Below are 27,676 nucleotides of genomic sequence, written 5' to 3'. Positions count from 1 at the left end.
GCTTCTCGAGAAGGTGTGTCTGGTCCAGAGCGAGCACCACATCTCGTCCGGAAGTAAGCCCGTCCCCTTGCACATGTTTGCACACATCGCAGATCTGCCACACGTCTTCATTCTGTTTTCTCGAAATAGTCGCACTGCCGGGAAGTGTTTATCAGCCACATCCTTACAGAAATTCTAGGAACTGTCCGTCGTCCTATGTTAAAGACAGAGTTACGCGTATTAAATGCTTTATCTTTTGTGTCTTAAGCATCACTAAAAAAAGGAGAGTGTACAGAAAGTGTAGTATTTGGGGTAGAACTACGGGCACAGTTATTGACAAATTATTTTAGTCTTGAGGTTTCTGGTTGTTTTATTTATTTTATATAAATGAGTTATATTTAGTTATAACTAAATATAGTTATAATGAGTTATAATGAGTCATAATCAGTAACTCATAACATATTGATAAATATTTATCTCATGGAGGAAGCATCTAGAATATGAAGTTATTTATTCTGAGTCACTTTTCCGCTGAGCTATAATCATACTTCATTTAGGATTTTCTCCTTGCCATAACAATTCAAAAATGAATCCCGTTGTGGCATAGTCTCACATAACATGATGCTTTTCGTTTCTGTAACTGTCCTCTGAACTACCATTCCTGAGAAACAGTTGAAAAGGAATAATAATTTTATGTTATTTATCAGCCAGGTATATCTTGCTCAATACAGCAGAGTACAGAAAATCTCTAAGCCACATTCTTTCGTTATTTTTCCCTTCCATCCTGTGATGAGGGGAGGTTTCCCATCAGGTATGATCACCTGTACATCGGATTGGAAAGCCATCAGAGGCCAGCAATCCACAGCGACTTTCCATAAGACCACCCAGGTCTGAGTAATTCAACAAGGTTACTGGTAGTAGGTGAGGCAAAGGAGCCTGAAAGATGAAGGGTTTGGGACCCTGCTCCCTACGCCCAATCTGACACCACCTGTCCTTTTTTTAATGCGCAAAATTGAAAAAAGCAAGATGTGAAGGTCATGTAGCAGCCTAATACCCTTTCACGAAGGTCAGAAGCAACCCAAGGGTATATTGTCCTGGCACCTGTGTGTATGAGAACACTACTTTGTGTGGCAGGAGAATGAGGTTGTTACCTCTGGGGGAGGACAGGGAGCTGTGGGCCAAGGGAGGATCGCAGGGATGGACTTCAGTTACTGTGTTGGGTGGCAGATCATTGGATATTATTAAAGACAACGAATGCCTGAATGATGGCCGCTAACGGAGCGTAATGGTAGTATGTCATGAACCCACATCGTGATGCTAGATTCTTTGGAAATCAGACTGTGGAAAAAAGGAAGCCTCTTTTCCCCTGACCTTCGTGATCTCCTCTGTGGTCACCCAACGCTGTCCTTGGGGTGCATGAAATCAAATTCTCTATTTTTTTTTTAAGTTTATTTTTGAGAGAGAGAGAGAGAGCAGGCAAGCATGTGAGCATGAATGGGGGAGGGGCAGAGAGAGGGAGACAAAATCCCAAGCGGGCTCCACGCTGTCAGCGCAGAGCCTGATGCGGCTCGATCCCAAGAACTGTGAGACCGTGACCTAAGCCAAAACCCAGAGTGGGTCACTGAACTGACGGAGCCACCCAGGTGCCCCGAAGCTGTTTTCGTAGTGTCTTGTCCACCCAGATGGCTTGATGCAGAGTTTAGGTGAAGTCAGTAAAAGTGTAGCTGTATGAAAATGTGAGCCATCAGCTTATTAGCGGAGGTGGGGAGGAGAAGCAGGGGACACCTGGGACTGTGTGCGTGCGTGGCGCATCCTGCTGGTTTTCCGTGGCCGGCACGCTGCAGGCCTGGGCCACGGCAGTTGGGGGTCGAGAACAGAAAAGATCGCACGATTCTCTGTCTGAAGGGGCCCCTGAAACACTAGTCACGAGAGCAAGTTGGAAAACTTACCTTTGTGTACAAATTTAGGTCAGGGAAACCGCCAGAAGGTGACAAAGGGAAAAATACACTCTTCTTCAGTGGTTAGAAGACTAATCACATTTTTTCCCTCTCTTTCCTCCTAACCTCTGTTCCCGTCATTAGCCTGAAAAATGGAATAAGATCAAGCTGGTGGTCACCCAAGAAGATGTCGAGTTGGCATACCAGGAGGCAATGATGAACATGGCCAGGCTCAACAGAACAGGTAAGGGGCGGGATCGGCCAGAAGGGAGACAGTGTAGGCTCTGTGGGCCACGTACGGTCTCGACCAGTACTGCAGGCCCGTCTGTGTGTCCCTGGTTTGGGGTCATAGGTCAGTAGCAGGAATCCAGATACTCTGTGCGTTCCTGACAGAAACGCATTTTAAACGTGACTTGCATTCGAGAAAACGGATGACCGAGGACTGGGCGAAACATTGCATCGGACGAGGGCGTGAGGGCGCGAAAGCTTTTCCTCCAGTACACTTTCCTCTGTGCGCCTGGGGTCCGGGGTGCCGTGGCCCTGCCAGCACCTCTGTCCCCCTCTTGCTTAGATCCCCCCACAGTGACAGCGGTGCCAGGCGCAGAGAAGAGTTGAAGTTATATTTTCTCTCTGTTCCTTCTAGTTCTAAATTTCTGTGATTATGGGCAGTATTGACTTCCTCTGCGCCCCGATTAAATGGAAGTGAAATTTATATAGCATACTTTCGAAAGTATTTGGCTTAGTGGGGCGCCTGAGCGGCTCCCACTGTTGAGTGTCTGACTTGACTGTGGCTCAGGTCATGATCCCGGGGTCGTGGGGTCAAGCCCCGTGTCTGGCTCCACACCGAGCATGGAGACTGCTTAAGATTGTCTCTGTCTCTCCCGCTGCCCCTTTCCCCTGCTCACGCTTGCACTCTTGCTCTCTAAAAAAAAAAAAAAAAAAAAAAGTATTATTATTTCGAGGTGTTCTCATTGTTGATTCCCACATTTGTGTGTATAAAGGAATAGACATGTCATAATTTTTTTCTCTACATTTTATTTCTCATCTAGCTTCCTAATACTGATAAAATGTAATAATAGTGGTTACCATTTATTTAGTAATTATTGTGTATCAGGAACTTGACCTACTTTCCTGTTTAATTTTCAGGACAACCTTACAAGGTAGCTACTAACTCATTCAGGGTCACACAGCTAATCAGTGGGGACCTAGGATTTGAAACTGCTGCTTGTAATGCTTGTAGTATTATGGTCTATTCCTTTCTGAACAATTTAGTAAGAAATTGAGGCTATTTCACAGTCTCTATGCATGGTAATTGAGTGAATGTTTTGGTACTAAGTTTTAAAAGCAGATTAAAATAAAATAGGAAAGGGGCACCTGGGTGGCTCAGTTGGTTAAGTGTCCGACTTTGGCTCAGGTCATGATGTCATGGTTTGTGAGTTCGAGCCCCGTGTCGGGCTCTGTGCTGATAGCTCAGAGCCTGGAGCCTGCTTTGGATTCTGTCTGTCTGTCTCTCTCTCTCTCTCTCTCTCTCTCTCTCTCTCTCTCTGCCCCTTCTGCTCATGCTCTGTCTCTTGTCTCTCTTTGTCTCTCAAAAATAAATAAATGGTAAAAAAAAAAAAAAAAAGAAAGAAAAAAAAATTAATTAATAAAATAAACCAGGAAAGTTCCAGAAGCAGAATTCTCCTTCCTGAAAGCAGCAAGGCTTGCTGAGGGAATTATTTCTCATAGGGTTGAAGCATGGTATTCTCCCCTTTTCCTGCCTTTCATATGCAGATAGCAAACACCAGGCATATTGCATAATTAAGAAGGAAGCTCTTCTCGTGAGTCTTTGAAGTCCTAACCTCTGATGTGCCAGAGGAACTGTTTCTAGAAAAGCATCTGTGCAGATGATTTGGAAGCAAACCAGCATTTAGAACGTCAGCTCCAAGAGGGCAGAGAGTTTTGTTTGTTTTGTTTGCCGTGGTGTCCGCAGCGCGGAGAAGAGCGCGGGGCACACTGTGGGCACTCGTCACATCGAATGAGCTAACTTTGCCACCTGCTAGCTTTCTTTTTGGTACTTCGTGGATATTTTCCTTTTCATAATTCTGTGAATTGGATCCTGTTTCTCCCCTTTGGCCGAAAGGAAGTACGTAAGTACAGGCAGATGCTGTTCTCAAACCCAAATCTGTCTGTCTCCAAAATTGCTTTTTCTCCAGTACCACAAATTCCATCAACGTAAGGCAGTGAAGGAAATTTATACGGTTTTTTTCTGGAAATACCGGTGTTCTTTCTCCTCATTAATTGCATGCTGTAAGGACGTGGGTTGTGGGGCGTCCTGTCCGGGAACTTTGAAGATGAAATTCAAAAACCTTTTCCTTACAAAAGTCACTCTTCATTCGGTTCTTCCGAGTTCCCTGAGCAAGCAGTCAGAAACGGATTTGAACGTACTTTCTTTGTCCTCTCCCCTCCATCCTTCAGTTTCCCCCAGATGACTGCACCAAACGGATATGATACTTAAGCCAATGAACTCTTCAGTTATTGAAAAAAGAAGAAATGGTAGGGCTGACCAGGGGATCTTAAAAGAGCTTTTCCGACACTCTGAATCACTTCACAATGTGACAATATGGGGCGCCTGAGTGGCTCAACCAGTTAAGTGTCCAACTCTTGATTTCGGCCCAGGTCATGATCTCACGGTTCCTGAAATGGAGCCCGCACTTGGGATTCTCTCTCTGCCCCTCCCCAGCTCGCATGCATGGGCGCACTCTCCCTTTCTCTCTGTCTTAAAAATTGATAAGCTTGGGGCGTCTGGGTGGCTCAGTTGGTTGAACATCCAACTTTGGCTCGCAGTTCGTGAGTCTGAGCCCTGCATTGGGCTCTGTGCTGACAGCTCACAGTCCCCTTTGGATCCCCTGTCCCCCTCCCTCTCTCTGCCCCTTCCCTGCTCATTCTCTCTCTCTCTCTCCCTCTCTCTCCCTCCCTCCTCCCCTCCCTCTCTCTCTCTCTCAAAAATAACCATTTAAATAAATAAATAATCTAATTTACAAAACTGTGAAAACAGATTATTTTTTTCCAACATTTGCCATTCTCCCCTTCCTTAAATTACAATTTTTTATGAGATGTTGGGGCACCTGGGTGGCTCAGTGGATTGAGCGTCTGACTTTGGCTCAGTTCATGATCTCGCAGTTAGTGAGTTTGAGCCCCACATCAGGCTCTTAGCTGTCAGCACAGAGCCTGCTTCACATCCTCTCTGTCCCTCTGATCTCTGCCCCTACTTCGTTCATGCGCGTGTGTGCGCACTCTCACACACACACTCACACACACACACACAGGCTTTCTCTCAAAAATAAACATTAAAAAAAATTTTATGAGATGTCCAGTTGATGCAAAAGAATTCTATGAAATATGTGCAGGGCTTAAGAGAACAACACCCATGTGCCCACCGTCTCGTACGAGAAACAACGTGGTCTTGGAAGCCCAGAGGTGTCCCTCCCACACTCTGCTCCTAGATTCCTGTGCAGGAGCAGCTCCTGCTCTGAGTCCCATGTTTATTCTCATGTATTTTGCTTTTGTTATTATTATTATTATTAATCTTAGAGCAAGAGAGGGAGAGAGAATCTTAAGCAGGCTTCATGCTCAGTGCAGAGCCCATCTCAGGGCTAAATCCCACAACCCTGGGATCATGATCAAAATCGAGTCAGGTGCCCAACGGACTGAGCCACCCAGGCACCCCTTCATGTATTTTAAAATCTTTTTATCACGAAGACTTGTATCTTTAAGCAGTTAGTTGGGTTTTTTAATTTTTTGCTTCACTGAATCATACCTGTTCTCTTTTTCTTGCTGTCCTGTGCACATTTAACACTCCTGAGTGTTATTCCTGGTGTATGTAGTTGTACTTAATTCATTTTCATCGCTGTACAATTGTCCATTCTGTTGCTGACTTACCCTGACTGCTGCTAGTGGGCATTCGGGTTCCTGCAGAGAACTTCCTCGGCCCGGGCTTCTGGTCCATACGTGTAAGAGGTCAGTGCTGCCTCAGCGTTTCTAGATGGTGCTCGTAGCTTCTGAGGGTGCTTGTACGCCACGGTTTATAATGACCTGCCACATTTAAATTTTTTCTGTAATATATTTTTCCATTTATTTTATATGTATTTTTTACTATAAAAAAATGATGTGCTCATTATAGAAGTTTTTAGAAAATGAAAAAAGGAGAGAAGAAACATCGTCCCTGGTCCCACCACCCAAGACAGCTTCTGTTAATATATTTATGTTTTCTTGCAGGGTTTTTTTCTATCATTGGTTGGTGGTTTACTGTTGTTTTATTGTTCATGTTTTCAACTAGTGGTTGTCATACATTTTACTTGTATTTGGAATGTGTTTTTATTTACTTAACATTACCGAATTCTTTTTTTCCCACATTATCTCATCATAGAACACATAATTTTTAATGCCTTGGATGATCTACCAGAAATATAACATAACTAATTTACCTTTTGCCCACTCGTGAATTTGCGGGGAGTGGGGGGGTCAAATTTTTCCATAGTTAGTTGTCTGTGTTCCAGGAATATTTCTTTGGCTCTATTCCAAAATCAAATTGTAATTATTTAATTCTTTGTCCTCAGTTGCTCTCCTCACTTACGACCAAGACTTTTCATTTGTGTTTCTCTGTTCATGTGTCAAACTGTTTAAGGAGTCTTTCTCCTTTTTTCTTTTTTCTTTTTTGGTCCTTCAAATTAAGTCATTAAACAGTAAGAAAGTGATTTTTACAGATTTTTATTTGTATGCTTTTTCAGTTTGCTTGTATTTGAGCATTTAAGATTCCCAGTCCTTACTTTTTGTACATTGTTGGGAGGAATACAATATGGCAGAAGCTTATGGAGGAGCATTTGGTCATATCTAGCAAAATTACATGTACATTTATTTTGACTCCGTGGTCTTGCCTCTGTGACCTGTGGAATGATGTGTGTGCGAGGCTATTATTCGTTGAAGCCCGTTTGCAATTTCAAATGGAGGAAACAACCCAAATGTCCATCAGTAGGTTACTGAGTGATGTAGTCTGTGTGCTTACCATGGAATACTGTACAGCCACTAAAAGCACTGAAAGGTCTTTATTCTTGGAAGCTACCTCTTTTTTTGACTTGCCTGATAGAGGAGCGCCTGGGTGGCTCAGTCAGTTGGGCGTCCAGCTTCGGCTCAGGTCATGATCTCACAGTTCGTGGGTTTGAGCCCCGCATCGGGCTCTGTGCTGACAGCTCGGAGCCTGGATCCTCCTTCGGATTCTGTGTGTGTGTGTGTGTGTGTGTGTGTGTGTGTGTGTGTGTGTCTCTCTCTGCCCCTCCCCCACTCACGCTCTGTCTCTCTCTCAAAGATAAACAAACATTAAAAACATTGAAAAAAAATTGCCTAATATATATCAAGTTCAGGAGTCGCAAAACCGCATGGGGAAGAATTATTTCAAATCACTCTGAGCCTGGTATTTTCAATGTACAGCCTCAGGACAAAAACCCACAAAGATATGTCATTGTATTCAGTGGGTTTGTGTTGATGAAAATATTGGTATAGTATGATAAAATAAGTAAGTATAGTTGGGAACAAATTTTAAGAATAAAAAGAAATAAGACCAAAGAAGCAGAGTTCCAAACTGTAATCTTGGGGCACCTGGTGGCTCAGTCAGTTAAGCGTTCAACTTGATTGGGCTCAGGTCATGATCTCACAGTTGGTGAGTTCGAGCCCCGTGTCAGGCTCTGTGCTGACAGCGCAGATCCTGCTTGGGATTCTCTCTCCCTCTTTCTCGGCCCCTCCCCCACTAGTTCGTGTTCTCTCTCTCTCTCTCTCTCAAAATAAATAAACATTAAAAATAAACTATAATCTTTACTTTGGAATTAACAGTATGAACTCAGGATGTTTTTTTTCCCCTAAAAATACTTATTTCCAAGCCAATTGAAAAGGCCTAGGAGCAGTGATAACCCAATAGTAATGAACTCCTAGTGCCCAGATTGTGATCTGAAAATTAACATTTCCCATGAAAAAGTGCCAGGACTCCTTGGGCAAATGACTGATTTCAACTCTGGGAAAGGAAATGCAGAAGAGAAGCTTGGGACCTCCTGTGCCTGAAAGTAATGGAGCCCCCAACAGCTAATGGGGTCCTGTCACTGCACCAGAACTGCAAGAGCTGACCCCCCAGTCAGACTGGAAAGGGGGCAGTTTGAGTATCAAAAGGAAGAGTGACTGGAGCCAGCTGAAGCATACCAAGCGTCTGAAAACCAAGGAAATCATAATGAGAGTTGACACTTCTTGTCCACCTTTGGAAGTTGCTGGAGCACCAGCCATGCATTATGAAAATAAAGGATTCAGTCACACCTTTTACCTTTCTTATACGGGTGGTATTTGGGGAAATCCAAATTAATTGTTTTTTAAATTCTTTAGAAGAGTCACTTCTAATAAATGCTGGAAGAATGAATCACACATTTGCCATTTTTGCTGCACCCTTGATTTAACGAACCTCAACAAACATCAGTGGCTGCTAAAAACCATTAGGTGAAAGGTTCATGGGGAGGTGATAAATGCCCCCCACCCCCCCATCAGAGAAACTGAACTTGAATCTCATCATGCCTTGGACCTGGCTGCCAGTTTGGTAGAACCTGTCATCATCAGGGAAGACGGCCAAATCCAGAATGCAGGAACTTCCACAGAAAAAGTGACTCTGTCTCCACAACAAACAAATGGCATGGGGGAGAAAAAGAGGAAACTCTTAAAAATTGAGAGGTTTAGGAGAAATCTGTTAACGTGCAATATTGTGTTGGAATGATAATGGTATTGTAGTTAAATTTTTTAAAACCTTTTATTTATGTTTTTAAACAATTGTTAACATTTATTTTTTTGGGAGGGAGAGAGGGAGCATGAGTAGGCGAAGGGCAGAGCAAGGCCTGAGAGGGTCCCAAGCAGGCTCCACGCTATCAGCGCAGAGCCCAGTGCAGGGCTTAATCCCACAAACTGAGATTGTGACTTGAGCAGAAATCGGGAGTCAGAAACGTGTAGCCTACTGAGCCAGCCCGGGCACCCCCTTTTTTTTTAATCTTTTAGAATTACATACTGAAATGTTTACAGGTGAGGTAATATGACTGGGGTTTGCTTTAAAGTTGCCCACCCCACCCATATCCCCCAACGAGTAGGCAGGAATAGGTAAGACCCCAGCAGAAAGGTGGTAGTGGTTGAAGCTGGGTTTTGGTGGCTGCACAGGAAGGAGTTCCTTGTGATTCGTTAAAATTCCCATAGTAAAATTCGCAACAGTAATTCCCTGTGCAGGGACAAAATGGTGATCAGTAAAAATGGAACCCTGATTACTGACTGGGGTTCACTGTGTCCTCTAAGCTCATCCAAGATGGCACTGGGAAGAGCTGCTAAACTGCACGTCTTTGCTTATATTAAATGTCATTGGCTGCCTGCTGCCCTGCCCTGCCCTGCCCTGCCCTGCCCAGGCGTGTTAATAGAATGGATGCCTAGTTGCTTAACCACCGTGATGGACTAGAAATTCTCTCCACCTCTGTTGTTGCGAATGCGCTTAGGTAAAAGAGATCTTTGTCTAAAAAGAAAATGTACCAAAAAACACATTCGCTCCAGAGTGCTCCTGTAAACATGGAGTGCATTTCATTTCATGAGAAGCATTTAACTTTTAAAAATTAGACTGTCAGTTACTCCCCCCCAAATGAACTACTTCAGTATGAATCTAACAAAGGACGTGCACGCTGTGTATGAGGAAAACTATAAAACTGATGACAGAAGTCAAAGAAGATACAAAGAAATGGAGAAGTGTTCCAGGTACAGAAATAGAAAGACTCAGTATCATCAAGGTGTCAGGCCTTCCCAACTTGATGTGTGAATGGAACTCAGTGCAATGCAGTCCCATTCGTAATCCTAGCCAGTTATTTTGTGGATATTGACAAACCGATTCTGAGTTTGGATGGAAGAGCAGAAGACCCCGGGGACAGCCGACACAGTGCTGAAGGGGAGCATTTGGAGGACTGACACCACCCAGCTTCAAGACAGTGTAATTACAGTGGTCACCGCAGTGTGATGCCGGTAATGGTGGACGAGGACATCAGTGGGACAGAAGGCAGAGGCCAGAAATGGGCCCACACGTATATCGTTTGATCTTTGACAAAGGAGAAGGGACAATTCAGTGGAGAAAGGATTATCTTTTCAACAGAACATACTGGAACGGCTGGACATTTACAGGCAGGAAGTGAACCTAGACACAGATCTTATAAAAATCAACTCAGTCAGTTGAGCATCCAACTCTTGATTCCGGCTCAGGTCATGATCTCACGGTTTGTGGGATCGAGCCCCGCATGAGGCTTTGTGTTGACAGCGTGGAGCCTGCTTGGGATTCTCTCTCCTCTGCTCCTCCTCTGCTCATACTCCCTCTCTCTCTCAAAATAAATAAACATTTTTAAAATATAAAATGAGCTATCAAGCCATAAAAGGCATGGTGGAAACTCGAAAGCATATTTCTGAGTGAGAAGACCATCTGAAAAGACCAGATACTCTTACGATTCCAAATCTAGCATTCTGGAAAAGGCAAAACTATGGAGACGGTAAAAAGAGCAGTGGTTGTCAGGAGCTGGGGGGAGGGGTGGGATGAACAGGTGGAGCACGGGATTTTTAGGGCAGTGAAACTACTCTGTGTGATACTGATGATGGATACATGTCATACATGTGTGAACACATCCACTACAACATCGAGAGTGAGCCCCAAGGTGAATGAACTTCAGTTAATAATAATGTGTCAGTAACAGCTCATCACGTGTATCAAATGTATCACCAAGGCTAGATGTTAATAAGAGAAGGGGGGCAGGGAGTATATAGGAAACTCCTGTGTTTTCTGTTCACTTTTCTCCAAACCTATAAGTACTTTGAAACGTTTTTTTTTTTTAATTCAAAAATTAGCCTTAGTTTAGGCAACGCACTTAGAGTGAGAATGCCTTGAATTTAGGTCCATCTTAAAAAGTCTTGTTGACTTGAGGATGGTGTAGGCTGGTTTACCTTTTGTCGAGCTAGCAATTCTTTTTTTGTTCACTGGAGAATTACTGCAGACTGAAGCTGCTGATAGTTCTAAATGGTTCAAGTAGAATAAGAAATCACCTCTCAGGGGCACCCGGGGGCTCAGTCGGTTGAGCATCCGACTTCGGCTCAGGTCATGATCTCCCAGTCTGTGAGGTCGAGCCCTGTGTCAGGCTCTGTGCTGACTGCTCAGAGCCTGGAGCCTGCTACGGATTCTCCGTCTCCCTCCCTTTCAAAAATAAACAAGCATTTTTTAAAAAATGGGTGTTTTTGACAAATTACTTTTTCATTATCCCAGTATGTCATTGCCCTGACGAATTAGGAATTTTGAGATCAAAGTTTGTTTAAAATTTTGAGATGAGGTGGGTTTTTTTTCTCCTCAGTCTTCATTTATTTCACCAGGTAATAAATGGGCCCTCTGTCCTCTCTTAGCTGCAGGTCTCATGCACACGTTCAACGCCCACGCTGCCACTGACATCACGGGCTTTGGAATTTTGGGCCACGCGCAGAACCTGGCCAAGCAGCAGAGGAATGAGGTGTCCTTTGTGATTCACAACCTTCCCGTCCTGGCCAAGATGGCTGCCGTGAGCAAGGCCTGTGGAAACATGTTCGGCCTCATGCATGGGACCTGCCCGGAGACATCAGGTACAAGGATCCTGGGCCCAGATCTGAGGACTAAGCTAGTGAGGCTAATGGAAATTTCTGTGACAAGGAAGCAGCCGGGTACTTGAGCATGACCCCAAACTGTGTGAGGTCAGTGCTGGTAGATAACCTTGGCCTTCTTAGCACGAATGTTCTCAGGCCCCACGGGTGCCCTGCCATTCTGTGTGTGATAGAGAGCAGTGTTAAATTTCAGTGTTTCTGTTTGGTGACAGGATGGAAGGAAGGGAGAATATGGGGAAAAGGAGTCATTATTCAGCTTTCATTGGAAACTTAGCATTTGAATTAACTGTGATACCTATAGGTTACAGTGAACAGGTTATGTTTTTTTCCTTGAAGAAAAAGTCTAAAATTGCAGTTTCGGGAATGAGATAGTATATGGTGTCTCCACAGTGCCCCTTAACTTGACTCTTGCTTTTCATCCCCATATATCCTCTTTTTTCGGCTTTTGTTATTTCTATTTTCTTGCTAACTCAGGAGGTACTCTGACAACAGGGTCAGATCATCTGGGGATTTAAAAATACCCATGTGTACGGGTCCCGGGGGTGTTCAGTTAAGCATCTGACTCGGTTTTGGCTCAGGTCGTGATCTACAATTCATGGGTTTGAGCCCCACATCAGCCTCTGCACTGACAGTGTGGAGCCTGCTTGAGATTCATTCTCTCTCTCTCTCTCTCTCTCTCTCTCTCTCTCTCCCTCCCTCCCTCCCTCTCTCCCTCCCTCTCCCCCTCTCCCTCTCTCCCTCTCCCTCTCCCTCTCTCTCTCTCTCCCTCTCCCCCTCTCCCTCTCTCCCTCTCCCTCTCTCCCTCCCTCCCTCTCCCCCCCACCCCATTTCCCTCTGTTGGCTCCTCTCTCTCTTTCTCAAAATAAACAAAAACTTAAAAAACTTAAAAAACAAAAAAATACCAGTGGTTAGACCTGACCCCCAGGAAGCCTGATTAGCCCAGAGGATTCTGGGGTGCGGCCAGAGACAAGGACCCCAAAGCCCTGCCCCAAGTCCGCTCTGTAAGAGGGCTTGCAATTCGCTGGTAGGCCTCCCACAGCCTCTGTAGAGGACCCTTCAATTTCCTGTCCTTAAAAAAACAACAAAAAACTTAAATCCGCTTTCTAGAAAAAAATTCCAAGAGGACAACTGAACTGTTCAATGTCTGCCCAGAACGGTGCCTGCCACCCGGTGGGCCACTGATGCCACCTGGTGGGCCTGGAATAAATGTTGAGTGAATTAATATTACCGGCAAATTCCGTTTGTTTCCTTCATTCAAAATTGAGAAGTTTTTACTTTTTTGCAAAAGTATAGATACATATTTTTACTGGTTGTGTTAGTTCCACTTACAAATACATAAAATTTTCTGTCTGAGCTACTGACCTATATTTAGTGAAGGTTTTTGTAACATATTTTATGTTTTTTCTGTTTTGAAGAGGACAGAGCCAGATACTCTGAGGCCTACACCTCTTCATGATTTTAAGTTTTAAGTTAAAAAAAAAAGTATATAAAAAAACCCTTTTTATAAAATGAGGAATCCACGTAGATAAGTCAAAAAGGAAAAGTTCTCTTTCGGTTTTAAGTATTTCTTTCAGTGAAGCAAAAAAAAGTAGCTCCCATGTATGTTATTGAGGCCTTAGACACCTTATTCCTGTTAAATGAGTCACACCTAGCTCATTTTCATTGTTTAAATAAAATTTGTTGTGTGCTTTTTAACATAGTAGTTTACCAAGAAGTCGCTAATTGCTCTGCAGTTTAATCTGTGGGATTCTCAATTGACTGGAAAGGGCAGCTCTTGTAGAGACAGAAAAGAGTTGTTGGCCGAACGGCCATCTGGGCGGAAGCGAGGTGGAAAGACCGTAGCAGAGAAACTGCTCACCAGGAATCCCAGCTGACGATAATTTTCTTTTTTTCCCTTTGCCAGGAGGCCTCCTAATCTGTTTACCGAGAGAGCAAGCTGCTCGATTCTGTGCAGAGATAAAGTCTCCCAAATACGGGGAAGGTCACCAAGCATGGATTATTGGGATCGTAGAGAAGGGCAACCGCACAGCCAGAATCATAGACAAGCCCCGGATCATCGAAGTCGCACCACAGGTGGCCACTCAGAACGTGAACCCCACCCCGGGGGCCACCTCTTAATCTAGACCCAACTAGCTATTTGGTTTTGTTTTTAAATAGATCTATTTCCTTTTTCATCATTTCAATTAAAGACTATAAACAACAACAAAAATCTCATTGTGTCTACACATCTGGTGACCTTAGGTCGATTTGTGAGTGGATGCAATTAATAAAATAAAATCCATTGCCTTTTTTTCCTGTTACATTAACTGAAGATGCACCTAATCTTGAGGCAGCTTCTGAGTTGAGAATTATATTGTTATCCAATACTGTTGATTCATTTTGAATCTTTAGACACTTATCTCTTGCCGCATAGGCTCTTTTTAAAGGTGCTTTCACGTAGCACAGACATTACCAGTCGTGGGGTCAGATAGCAGTTGGTGTCTTTTCATTTTGTGTGTATTTATCGTTCCCGGTCTGGTCTTTTTTTTAAAGTGTCTTGAATGGGATTCTGGAAAGATGGAATTGGTAAGTGACACAACGGTAGCCCGGTAGTGAGAGGGTCACGTGATTCCTTCCAGTCTTTCCTTTGTAAAGCCCGGTGTCCTCATTCGAGAACATCTCTTTGACCCAGGACATTTTCCCAATAGCGCATTCAGTTAAACGAGGCAAGTGCTGAACTCTGCATGGAAAGCACTTTGAAGACAAGAAAGAAATCTAATTTCTTTTTTTGTAGCCTTCCTAATATTTGCAGTAATACCATTAACTGTTTTCTTTTATTGACAGCAAAAAAGGATACTTTTTGCGATGTAACTAGATGTTCTATAGTGCAACAAGGAATTGCCCCCCGAAAGGGGGTTCGTGTATAATACTCATTTACAATTCAATATATAAGTAACTACACAAATAATTTTTAAATATAATCCATAATAAAGACTGTTCTGTGGATGGTAGTGTTTAATACATTTTATATTTTGTATAGTGATTCAGGCCTCTTGTTTTCTTAAAATCAGCAGTTATTTAGCCTAATTCTCAGCATTATTTTGTCCTTGGTGCCAGTCCATTTTTGTGCACGCTTTTTGTGATCTGTGTTAAAAATCTGCATTGCCAACATCGCAGCTCGAACTTAAACTTGTTATTCAAATAAATATTTAATTTTTTTTTTAATGCTCTTGTATAATCAGATGCCCCCTTTAGTATTATTTTAGAAGCGTTGGGAGGGTTTTGGCTAAAAGTACAATTTATCGGGGAAAACTAGATTTTAGTTTTATAAAACTTTTAAGTCTTTCACGGGACCTATATTTTCTTGAATTAAATTTTGTAGTTCTAGAACAAATAGGCGATCCACAAAGGTGTTTCTCTGTGTTACTTAAAAACAGAGGCTTCCTTCTGTCTTAACCCACCAAACAGTAAGGAGGGGATCGCTGTCATTAAGCACACGAGTGCTCCGGTGGCTCAAGTGTCTGCCTAAGAGAATAAAGCACCCCCGTCCCTGCGAGTTTCTGAATGCCTCCTGCTTGCAGGCACCAAAGCCGTGAGAACAGACCCTCCTCTTGCCAAAGGAAACCAGCCCTCGGGAGAGGACGCCCCCGGAAGAGGCCTCACCGCGGATGCGCCCTCCACCAGGAGCCAGAGGGCGGCCGCTGCGCGGGCGTGACTGGAACTCAAGCCATACGTGCGGGTGTGCGGGACCCCAGGGGCCGCTCCGGAACTGACATTGATGGGACGTTTTGTAGGCATTTATACAGATGTTGGTCCCCAAAAGCTACAAACCAGTGGTCTGCAAAATAAAATGTGTTGGAAACCTCTGAGTAAGGTGAACATGCTGTTGAGCTTTTTTTTTTTTTTTTTTTTTTGACACCACCAGTGATGACTAAATCTGAATTCTTTTTAATGTTGATCATGCCTTGAATGCTGATGATTTCCTTGGTGGTGGGCCTACTGAGAGGAAGCGAGCTAAGCGGATTATGCACCTGAGGAGATCTTCGTGAAGATTCACGTTTAGAAAAAATGCTGGGGACAAGGAGGTCCGTGTAATTCACGTGATCTCGAGGAGGAAGGACTGGTAAAAGGTGGGGTTTCCCAGAGAACATTCCAGATGACCTGCTTTAAGATCACTTGGGGATGCTTGTCACACGCCCTGCCCCTGACCGGCAGAATCCGGATTCTGGTGGACTAGGGAATCTGTAACAGGCACCCCAAGTGGCCGAGTGCAGGCAGGTTAGATGTAAAGGGGTGTCGCAGAGGGCCGGGAGAGGAGAAAGGAAGGAAGGAAGGAGCTGCTTTCACAATATGCTTTTAAAGGAATTTTTCTCCCAAATTATGCCCACTCTGATTATTGCCATCTGGGGCCAGCAAAACCCAAACCAACCCAAGTGTTTTGAAATTTCCTTGAAGGATCAAGTGATTGAATATTTGGCTTAGCAAAATCTGTGTAAATACCTTCAAATTTGGTGAATAGTTAACACGCAGACAATAATTTGGCTTCCTGGTAGCACTTTAAAACTTCACACTGATCTTGGTGCAGTGATTTATTTTCTTTAAATCCTACGGTGCAGTTGCATCCAAAAATACAGCTTGTGAAAATACACAGAATTTTTTCATACAGCCTGGAGAGGCTGGGCCCTGGTGAGGTCAGTTACTCCTCGAGGCGACAGGCGTCACTTGCCAAGGAATATCAAAGCCTCGCTTGTTGTTTGCACAGGCTGTGTTGAAACATTTACTGTAATTCTGTCCAGGAGGAGAAACTGAAATATTGTGTAAGCAATATGTACTTTCTGGCTGAATGTTTTTTAAATCACTTAGTATATTGTAGTCTCCAAGTTCTGCATGCCTTATGATGAATAAACGCGAGTGTTTTAAGTTGTTCTGATTTTAGATGTATGAGACTGCAGTTTCCGTCTGAATTTAGTGTTGCCTTTAAAAGAGTTCTATCGGAATTCTAAGTTTTACAGTCTTGCTCTGTAAAGAGAGACCAGAATAGCTATATGATACTATACTTTTTTTTTTATTTTCAGAAGTAATAAAGCAAGCATAGATAATGATGCTTCAGATACTTAAATGTCTTGTGTGTGCGTGTGTGTGTGTGTGTGTGTGTGTGTAGACAGAGAGAGATTGATGTACCGCCTTGAGTTTTTCACTTCCCACACTCAGCACCCTTTCTCTAGATGAAGTCGTGGTTACATAGACCATATAACTTAGTTTCAACAGTAATTTGTAGCTTTTCTCATTAAATACCTGCATATGAGTGATGCGATTTGAAAAAATTTTTTAGTGTTTGTTTTTGAGAGAGAGAGAGTGAGCAGGGAAGGGGCAGAGAGAGACGGAGACAGAATCCGAAGCAGGCTCCAGGCTCCGAGCTGTCCGCACACAGCCTGACGTGGGGCTTGAACTCCCAAGCCGTGGGGATCATGATTTGGGCCAATATCAGACGCTCAACTGAGAGAGCCACCCACGTGCCCCATAAGCAATGCAATTTTTAAACATCCCGGGGTCCACATGGAAAACCAACAGATTGAAAAAACTCTCAAAAATGGAGCATGGGAATATCACTTTGCCTCTGGTTGGTTCAGTCTCCTTGTCTTAAACCTAAACATGGTTCAACGAAGTGAACCGTGGTTTCGCTTGGCCTTCATCGAGTGAAACCGTCGGTAGGACAGGGTGCTCGTGGGTGTCTAGATGTGTTCAAGAGTTGCTAGAATCCAAGCTGGCCAGTGGCTTTCAGCAGGTCAGTAAACATTGGGTGCGTAGATCTTGGACCTTTTCTCTGCAGGGTTTCCTGTATTTCCTCTATTTAACTTCTTAAATATTTGATCTCCAACTCTGGATTCACAGTTGATGTTTTCAGTGGTTTCGGATGGTCCTGCCCAGCCCTGTTTGTTGCCTGTGGAGGGGGCTTCATGCGTGGGAGGACTGCATCCAATCGAGCCCATCGCAACTTTGTGGAAGGAACTAGAAAATTCACTCCACCAGTGATCTGGTTGCTGAAGAGTTTCAGGAATGCAAGCACGTGCACATAGAAGTTGATGGAGAGCTAGGAAACCGTAAGTGAATTATCAAGTCTTATATTTGGCCTAGTTCTTAAAGGAGAATTGTATAAAACTGATGTCTAGAACATGGCCCTGCTTTGGTCCATTTTGACAAGTAAGACAATTCTAGTAGTCGAACCCCACTGTGCTGCTCACGCTACACTCACCACATCTGCCACCAGACAACACAACACCACCGACTGTGTTCCACGTGCTGTATGTTTCACCCCTGTGTCCAACCCTTTCCGTAACCGGAAGCTTGTAACTCCCAACCCTCTTCCCCCCACCCCTCTCCCCTCTGGCAACTGTCAGTTCTCCGTATTTATGGGTCTGCTGCTGTTCTTTGTTTTAGATTCCACATAGAAATGAAATCATATGGTATGTCTTTCTCTGACTTCACTTAGCATAATACCCTCCAGGTCCATCCATGTGCCCTCCTGTTTTTATTTTTATTTTTTTTAATTTTTTTTTTCAACGTTTATTTATTTTTGGGACAGAGAGAGACAGAGCATGAACGGGGGAGGGGCAGAGAGAGAGGGAGACACAGAATCGGAAGCAGGCTCCAGGCTCTGAGCCATCAGCCCAGAGCCCGACGCGGGGCTCGAACTCACGGACCGCGAGATCGTGACCCGGCTGAAGTCGGACGCTTAACTGACTGCGCCACCCAGGCGCCCCATGTTTTTATTTTTTAAACAAAAGGCTAGAGGGGCACCTGGGTGGCTCAGTCAGTTGAGCATCCGACTTTGGCTCAGGTCATGATCTCTCGGTTCATGGGTTAGAGCTGTCAGCTCAGAGCCTGGAGTCTGCTTCAGATTCTGTGTCTCCCTCTCTCTCAGTCGTGAGTTCGAGCCCTGCATCGAGCTCCACACTGGTAGTGCAGAGCCTGCTTGGGATTCTCTGTCTCCCTCTCTCTTTGCCCCTCCTCTGCTTGTGCCCTCCCCCCAAAATAAATAAACATTAAGGGGCACCTGGGTGGCTTAGTCAGTTAAGCGCCCATCTTCAGATCAGGTCATCGATCTCATGTTTCGTGGGTTCAATCCCTGCATCAGGCTCTGTGCTGACAGCTCAGAGCCTGGAGCCTGCTTCAGATTCTGTGTCTCCCTCTCTCTCTGCCCCTCCCCCACTCGCATTCTGTCTCTCTCTCTCAAAAATAAATAAACATTAAAAAATAATAATAATACAAAGGACTCAGATAAACATCTATAAAGGACTTCTCAAAGAATAGAATAAGACCACTAACCTTAGAATAAAATTAAGTAGAATAAAACCGCTAAGATTAGAACAAAATTAAGTAGCCACCATCCACCTTTGCCAGTCAAATCCGTCTGGTAAATCCACTTACATTAAGTCATGGGGTGCTTAAAATCCAGGTGACATTTATTTCTGTTCCCTAACTTTTTATGTTGAAAACTTTTAAACAGAAAAGTTAAAGAACTAGTACAATGGATACTTCTAGAAATATTAAGTTGTTGATATTAAGTTGCTTTCTCTCCATGTATGACCTATGCACACATCCATATGTGTGTATATCACATATACACGAATATGCGTTTGTCGTTTTGGTGGAACTACTCAGAAATAAATAGCAGCCATTGTGACACTATCAAGTGGCAGGTGGGGACATCCACAGATGATCACAAGATTTCAAGTGATCAGAGTGCTTTGCATGTAGCCATGCATTCTCATGGCAGGTTTTTTTTTTTTTTTAATGTTTATTTATTTTTTTTGAAAGAGAGGGAGAGCGTGAGCGGGGGAGGGGCAGAGAGAGAGGAAGAGAGAGAGAGAATCCCAAGCAAGCTCCACCATGTCAGTGCAGAGCCCGATGCAGGGCTCGATCTCCTGAACCATGAGACCATGACCTGAGCCAAACTCAAGAGTCCAATGCCTAACCAACTGAGCCACCCATGGCAGTTTTTATAGTGTGAAAGAACTTCCAGAGTATACAAATAACAGAGGTGAGCAAAACTAAAGAGAAACGCCAAATGAGAGGTGGAGCTTTTAAAAAATAAATATATTTATTTATATTTGTTTTTAATAACAAATATAATTTATTATTAAAAACAAATATATATATATATATATATATATATATATATATATATATACACACACACACACACACACACTTATGCAATGTGTTTTTTCTTAATATGTCTTGGTCAAAATTTCCTATCATATATCACAGAAATATCCCATTCATCTTAACTCTGATATAGTTTTCCATTGTACGGCTGTCACTGAACTATAGATAAATATCGGAGATATTTCTTTTTTTTTTTTAACATTTATTTATTTTTGAGAGACAGAGAGAGACTGAGAGAGAGACTGAGAGAGAGACTGCGGGGGAAGGGCAGAGAGGGAGACACAGAATCCGAAGCAGGCTTCAGGCTCTGAGCTATCAGCACAGAGCCCAATGAGGGGCTCGAACCCATGAACTGGGAAATCATGACCTGCGCCAAAGTCAGACACTTAACCGACTGAACCACCCAGGTGCCCCGAAGATATTTCTAATTGTCTCCAGTCCCTTCACCTTGAGTTTTGTTGAATGCTAATCTTTGGAATGTTGAAAACCTAGATGTTGTACATCCATACTCTAGCTAAGATTTGAAGATTTTTTTTAAGTATTTTGTTAATGTTTATTTATTTTTGACAGAGAGACAGAGTGCAAGCAGGGCACCGGCAGAGGGAGACACAGAATCAGAAGCACGCTCCCGGCTCTGAGCTGTCAGCACAGAGCCAAATGCAGGGCTTGAACTCACGAACCTCAGGATCATGACCTAGCCGAAGTCGGACACTTAACCATCCAAGCCACCCAGGCACCCTTCAAACACAGTACTTTTCAAATCTATTAACAAGAACTGCTGGGGTGCCTGGGTGGCTCAGTCTGGGAAGCGTCTGACTCTTGGTTTTGGCTCAGGTCATGATCCCACGGTTCGTGAAGTTAGAGCCCCGCATCGGGCTTTGTGCTGACAGTGCAGAGTCGGCTTGCGATTCTCTCTCTCTTCCCGTTCCCCGCTCTCTCTTGGTCTCAAAATAAATAAGTAAAAACTTAAAAAAAAAAATTGCTACGTGGGTCTGCCAAGTGGGGCCAGCAGGGAGGAAGATGTACAGGCACTGGTTGCCAAGCCCTGTATCCCGGGCCTCCAGGACAACTGTGGCATAATTTGCTTTCTGGTCGTACAAGGAAAGCTAGCAGATTTCAGGCAGTAATTTTAGAGAAACATCCAATCCCCACGTATCTGAATCGTAAAACAGCAGGGAAATTCTGGACATGACCCAACCCTCAGGGATCCTTCCTTCCCTGGGGTTATGGTAGTTCCCTTTGGCCCACAAGCTTCCGGAGTCACTGTTTTACCCTTCAACTTGACTCCTGGTTCTCCGAGCGGAACTGGCACCAATCTCTCCAATTGTCTGGGGCCACCATCATGGTCACTTGCCTCTCACTGGTGCCTCAAGGGGCCAGGTTCTGGGTGGAAGCCACAGAGCAGATGTGGGGACCCCTGAATGGCTGTGCAAACAATAGTTGCTGACTCACATTAATGGTGACGTGATTGAGAAGCAAACTCTATCTTGTTGCACCACTAAGATTTCAGGATTGACTTGTTCCTACGGTTTAGCTTAATCTACCCCAATACAGAAATCTATAGGCGAATCACAGAAATGGTAATACCAGTGTATATATAAAAACAATAGGAAGACAATATGAAGTTAAGACAGTATGAATTTGGGTTTTTTTTTTAACTTACATAGTTGGCAAGAATTTAAAAATGGATAGAGTCCAGGGCTTTCTTATCAGTGTTCATGATTACTGTTAAATGGTTGAAAAACACAATAAAAATTTCGAGAATTATCAGTAATAACTCCAGAGAGTAGAATGGTGGTTGCCAGGGGCTAGAAGTAAGGGAAATTGGCGGATATTGGTCAAAGGGTACCAACTTCTCTTTTTTTTTTTTTAATTTTTTTTCTTAGCTTTTATTTTTGAGAGACAGACAGACAAGACAGAGAGCACAAGCCGGGGAGGGGCAGAGACAGAGGGAGACACAGAATCCAGGCTCTGAGCTGACAGCACAGAGCCCGACACGGGGCTCGAACTCACAAACCGTGACATCATGACCTGAGCCACCCAGGGCAATCAGCTGAGCCACCCGAGTGCCCCAAAGGGTACCGACTTCTGTTTGGAGGATAAATAGGTTCCGGGTATTTAACATATAGCACAGTGACTATATTAATAAAAATGTATACTTGAAATTTGCTGAGAGAGTCGACATGTCACCACACACACATACATACAAAGATAACTACGTGAGGGTGCCCGGCTGGCTCAGTCGGTAGAGCAGACAACTCTTGATCTTGGGGTCATGAGTTTGAGCCTCATGATGGATGTAGAGATTAATTAAAAATGAAATCTTGGGGCACCTGGGTGGCTCAGTTGGTTGAGTGTCCGACTTTGACTCAGGTCATGATCTCCTGGTTCGTGAATTCGAGCCCTACGTTGGGTTCTGTGCTGACAGCTCAGAGCCGGGAGCCTGCTTTGGATTCTTTGTCTCCCTCTCTCTCTGCCCCTCCCTGCCTGGAACTTTTTCTCTCTATTCTCAAAATAAACATTAGGAAAAAAAATGTTTTTATGAAATCTCTAAAAAAAAAGATAACTATGTGAAGTGATGCTATGTTAACTCGAGCATGGCCATCGTTTCACAACGTATATGTATATCAAATCCCATTGTACACTTTACATATATATAATTTTATTTGTCAATTATACCTCAATAAAATGGGGAGAAAAAATAATCTGTAACTCTACATCCCAGGAAATCATGGTTTTGGAGAATATTTATCGATGGCAAAATGCTTACACTATCATAGAAGGTGAAAAAAGATACCGATTTTGTGGAATATATACATATGCATATATGCCAACTATATGTGAATGGAGAAAAATACATGGAATTTTAACACAAGTTTTCTCCTGGAAAGCAGGAATAGGGACCAATTTTATTTATTTGATTATTAATTATTTTTTAAAGTTTATTAATTATTTTTTGAAGTTTATTTCTTTATTCTGAGAGAGAGACAGAGAATCCCAAGTAGGCTTCCTGCTGTCAGAGTAGAGTCTGATGTGGGGCTCAATCTCACGAACCAGGAGTCAGATGCTCAACGGACTGAGCACCCAGGTGCCCCATGTGAGAGAGAGAATTTTAGTTTCTAAAAATGCCTTCTCTATTTTCAATTTTTCTACAATACGTATGGACTCTGTTCGATCACAAAACATTAGACCATGTCTGCATATAGGTACTTATTGATTATATATACTTAGCTAAATATGTATATGAACATGATTAATGCCAAGATGGTACATACACAAAGCACCATCAAAGGCCAAGATTTTCCAGTAGGCCTGACAGGCCCCTTTCTTTCTTCATTCCGGGGCAATTTGGCATCACAAGAGAAACTCTGTTTCCCCCTGCGGGGTCTGCTTCCTGCCTCTCTCCTCCTCTGGCTGCGGCTGCACACACTCCCCGTGGAGAAATCCCTGTGCGGATTGGTGAGCCCTTGCTAGGTACTTCCTGTCTTCTTCTCCAACTGGACTGTGAACCTTTTGCTAACAGGAAACGTTGCTGTACGCTCTCTATTTTCCTCTGTACTTTGTAGACAGCCCTGCACAGACGAGGTGCTCAAGAAGTATGCAAAGCTTTGTTGACTGATTTATCCTTATTTCCTGCTAGATAATTTACCCCCGCCCCCTGCCGTCCTCTTGACGTTCCTCAATCCACACAATCCCATAAGTGATAATTTTGTCCTTTCCTCTTCTGCTGGATTTATGCGTACATATCTTGGAGATTCTAGTTCGTGCTGAAAGATCACAAATCTCTGACCGCACACCGTGGCTAATCTTCAGACTTGTTTTTAATTATGGCTGACATCAGAAACGGACTTGGAGAAAATGTGCTTCTCTTCGTGTGCAAGTGATTTATAGAAAGTTTGACTTACAACTCCAGCAACAGTTTATTTATATTTGTGCTCTTAGAAATATCTTTATCTTAAAAAATATTTTTATCCTGTTTTTCTTCAATTTTCATAAGAGATCTCTATGGGACAGATTCTGAAATTGCAATTCAGGTCTAAAGGAATGGAAATGAGTAAGGTGTGTGTGTGTGTGTGGTGTGTGTGTGTGTGTGTGTGTGTAATTTTTTCTTGTTTCCTTCCTCTCTAGTCTGCCTTCACCACAAAATACCAGAGATCAGTGCTTCTCAACAGGATAGAAGTAGGGGTAGTGAGATGCTCAGTCACCTGTAAAGATCTTTCCCTGGGTTTAGGGCTCACTCAAATAATCCAAGATGAATTCATCCCGAGTTCCTTAATCATATCTGTAAAGACCCTTTTTCCAAACAAGATCACATGTACCCTTTCCAGGGATTAGGATATAGACATACATTTTTTATTTTGGTGGTGGGGGAGCCATGATTTGGGAGGGGTGGTAGGTCAGGAATTCTGTCTTGAAATGTCTGTTAGAAATTCTGGTGATGGGGCGCCTGGGTGGCTCAGTGGGCTAAGCGACCAACTCTTGATTTCAGCTCAGGTCATGATGTCACAGTTTGTGAGTTTGAGCCTGGTGTCGGGCTCTGCACTGACAGCGCAGAACCTTTTGGGATTCTCTCTCTCTCTCTGCCTCTCCTCCACTCACATGTTCTCTCTCTCAAAATGAATAAATAAACACAGAAGGAAGGAAGGAAGGAAGGAAGGAAGGAAGGAAGGAAGAAAGAAAGAAAGAAAGAAAGAAAGAAAGAAAGAAAGAAAGAAAGAAAGAAAGAAAGAAAGAAAGGAAGAAATCGTGGTGATGATGTGAAAGCAGGCAGTTGGATACAAAGTCTGGAATTTGCTAAAGGGTCCAGGCCAGAGATATATATCTGTGGATTGTCAGTTTACAGAAGGAGCTTACAGTCAGGAGACTGGAGATTACTGAGGAAACCCATGTGTATAGAAGAGAGATGCCAAAAGGAGCCTGGGTATGAGAGTGAGCCAGCAAAGGAGGCTGAGAAGGAGCAGGGAGTGATGTCGTGTCAGTGTCTCACTGGGTCCAATGATGCTTGGGGGTCTAAGAAGCTTCCAGATAAGGATCAACTGGTGAATGCCCCACATGGCGATCACTGGCCAACTTGAGAAGAGCAGTTTCAGTGGAATGAGGAGGGTAAAAGATGGATGGGCTTCCAAAGAAAATGAGAGCAGAAAAACCAGAGACAGTGAATTTATACAATTTTTTCAAGTTTTGCTGCAAAAAGAATGGAGAAATGGATGGGTGGGAATTGGAAGAAGTTGGACTTACGAGGGAGCTTTGTAATCTAGGGAAATAGTGGCATGGGCATCTGCTGATGGGAGGGGGGACGGCGGGAGACTCAACAAGGTGGAGAGGGGGAGGAGAATCGCTGGAACAAGGTTCTGGAATTGTCAAGACAGGAGATGGGAGTTAGGGCACAAGGGGAGAGCTGGCTTTTGCTGGAGTGCTGGACTGCCCTACTGTAGCCGGGAAAACTGAGTATGGGCGGATTTGCAGGCGGATGGCCAATGAACTGGCTTCTGTTTGGTGCACGAATGCATCTGATGAACTTTAAAACTTGCTACTAAACCACTGGCCACGATCATCTATTCTCAGAAGGAATGGCATTTTGAATCTGGGATTGATTGCAATTTCTCATTCATATAATGGAATTGTTGTAAGTGTGCACAACCCTTGAACAATTTAATTCAAGGTTCTCAGGTCAGACTATTTTTTCTCAGCTGTTCCACTCTGGCTATTATTAAAAATCATTTTAACTTCTTATACATTTGGAGGAAACTATTCCTTAGGTGGTTTTGAAAATCGTTGTGTCTCAACATTTGTCTTTAAGTTTACTTTCAATGTTTGAGTAAACCAGGCACATTGTTTGAAGGGGAGGGAAAAAGATAATTCTGAAATAATCTTCAAAATTCTAACTTTAACAAGAAATGAATAAATGCCTAATGCTGAGGGAGAAAGAAATTATTCTTGTGATAATGTTTGTGCTCCATTAATGTTCCATTTCAATCATTCCAAGATATTTTTATTTTAATAACACAACTGTTAAAGATGCCTACTTAGGGAATTTCCAAATAATCCAAATTGCTGTTTTTTAAAGTTTACTTATTTATTTTGAGGGGAGGGGGGAGGAGGGTCAGAGAGAGAGAGAGAGAAAAAGAATCCCAAGCAGGCTCTGTGCTGCTAGTGTAGAACCCAATGCAGGGCTCAAGCCCACAAACAGTGAGATCACGACCTGAGCCAAAATCAAGAGTTGGAGACTTAACCAACTGAGCCACCCAGGTACCCCCGAACTGCTATTTTTAAAAACTAGTAACATTCATCAAATTACCTCTTTACTTAAGGAGAAATTATTGTTTAATTCCCCATGGGATCTTAAATGAAAAATTTTAAACCCAGCATCCTCTAATTTTAAAAAAGGCAGATAACAAGTGGAAATATTCAAGGATTTCCTTCATCTCTTTTAACAACCATAAACTTTATTTTTTTTAATGTTTACTTATTTTTGAGAGAGAGAGAGAGAGATACGAAGTACGAGTAGGGGAGGGGCAGAGAGAGAGGGAGACACAGAATCCGAAGCAGGCTCCAGTCTCCGAACTGTCAGCACAGAGCCCAACACGGGGCTCGAACTCATGGACCGTGAGATCATGACCTGATCTGCAGTCGGATGCTTAACCCACTGAGCCCCTCAGGCGCCCCAACAACCATAAACTTTAAACGCATCTGTTGTGAATGCCTTTTAAAAAAATGTTTTTAATGTTTATATCTGAAGGAGATACAGAGCATGAATGGGGAGGGGCAGAGAAATGGAGTCACAGAATCCGAAGCAGGCTCCAGGCTCTAAGCTGTTAGCATAGAGCCCGATGCGGGGGCTCAAACTCACAAACCACGAGATCATGACCTGAGCCAAAGGCCTATGCCCAACCAACTGAGCCACCCCTATTGTGAATGCCTTAGGGTAGGGCAGGGAATTTCACACACTTTTAAAACGAAGGTATTTTGGGAGACCATTAAAACTACAGGTGTAGATACAGTCACCTCATTGTATTTCCCAATGGTTAGGAAAGCCAGTAACTTTCAGGGCCTGTGAAGGTAAAGGTCTAGACCTGTAAATAATCTGTGTTTTGGTGAACTTAATTTCCATGTTCCTCCTCCTAGCAGTGCCCACTGTCCTCCAGGCGAGGGCAGTAAGGAGACACCTATTCACCAATGCCCATTCCGATAGTTTTTCTCAGAAGCAGAAAGATAGAGATTCTCTTTCCTGTACCTGCCAAAGGCCAGATACTTCATTTTAAACTATGATAAACATAAGTGCCTCTCCTGAAAACTCTTGGCAATCTAATCGACGATTTCAGGGTCAGGTTCCAGCCATGTGATGATCAATTTGTGGGGGATAAGGTTAAGAGCTAATGAGGGAAAGCCAAAGACATTTCTGTTAACCTAAAAAATTTGGGAGTCTTGGTAAGAAGGAATCATGGAAAAAGAATAGAGAACCCAAAGATAAAGGCCAACGGGCAAGCCTTGCTCTGGATGCTTTCTCCTCCCTACCTGAGAGGAAACAGGCCACAGCTAATAATTCTGAGTCCTGACCTGCTTTTCTCCCACAGTATGGCAGATTCACCACATTATATAAAGACATCACTTGGGGCGCCTGGGTGGCGCAGTCGGTTAAGCGTCCGACTTCAGCCAGGTCACGATCTCGCGGTCCGGGAGTTCGAGCCCCACGTCAGGCTCTGGGCTGATGGCTCAGAGCCTGGAGCCTGTTTCCGATTCTGTGTCTCCCTCTCTCTCTGACCCTCCCCTGTTCATGCTCTGTCTCTCTCTGTCCCAAAAATAAATAAACGTTGAAAAAAAAAAAAAAAGACATCACTTAAGAAATGATAACATGTTGGTGTACCTGGGTGGCTCAGTCAGTTGAACGTCTGGCTCTTGGTTTTGACTCAGGT

General features: G+C 43.5%; 1 protein-coding gene and 1 long non-coding RNA gene across 9 annotated transcripts in view; one reads left to right on the top strand and one right to left on the bottom strand.

Annotated features, from left to right (window-relative positions):
- SEPHS1 (selenophosphate synthetase 1) overlaps window positions 1-15,473 on the top strand; it is a 31,523-nt gene extending 16,050 nt beyond the window's left edge. For 6 of the 8 annotated variants that reach the window (XM_045464608.1, XM_045464615.1, XM_045464607.1 and 3 more), the window contains exons 7-9: window positions 2,061-2,160; window positions 11,385-11,597; window positions 13,519-15,473. In XM_045464608.1, the coding sequence (XP_045320564.1) occupies window positions 2,061-2,160; window positions 11,385-11,597; window positions 13,519-13,733 (528 nt within the window). In that variant the 3' untranslated portion in view covers window positions 13,734-15,473. The remainder of the gene's footprint in view (window positions 1-2,060; window positions 2,161-11,384; window positions 11,598-13,518) is intronic. The other 2 variants (XM_045464612.1, XM_045464613.1) reach the window with 1 other exon arrangement.
- Window positions 81-27,676, bottom strand: LOC123590939. Its single transcript, XR_006709044.1, has 3 exons — window positions 27,628-27,676; window positions 5,838-5,990; window positions 81-193 (listed from the first exon to the last, which is right to left on the bottom strand). It is a non-coding gene; the product is annotated as an uncharacterized LOC123590939 (long non-coding RNA).

This window comes from Leopardus geoffroyi, chromosome B4 (genome assembly GCF_018350155.1).
Source record: "Leopardus geoffroyi isolate Oge1 chromosome B4, O.geoffroyi_Oge1_pat1.0, whole genome shotgun sequence".
NCBI classification, from domain to species: domain Eukaryota; kingdom Metazoa; phylum Chordata; class Mammalia; order Carnivora; family Felidae; genus Leopardus; species Leopardus geoffroyi.
The sequence above is the reverse complement of the archived record's forward strand: the minus strand, read 5'-3'. Positions and strand labels throughout refer to the sequence as shown.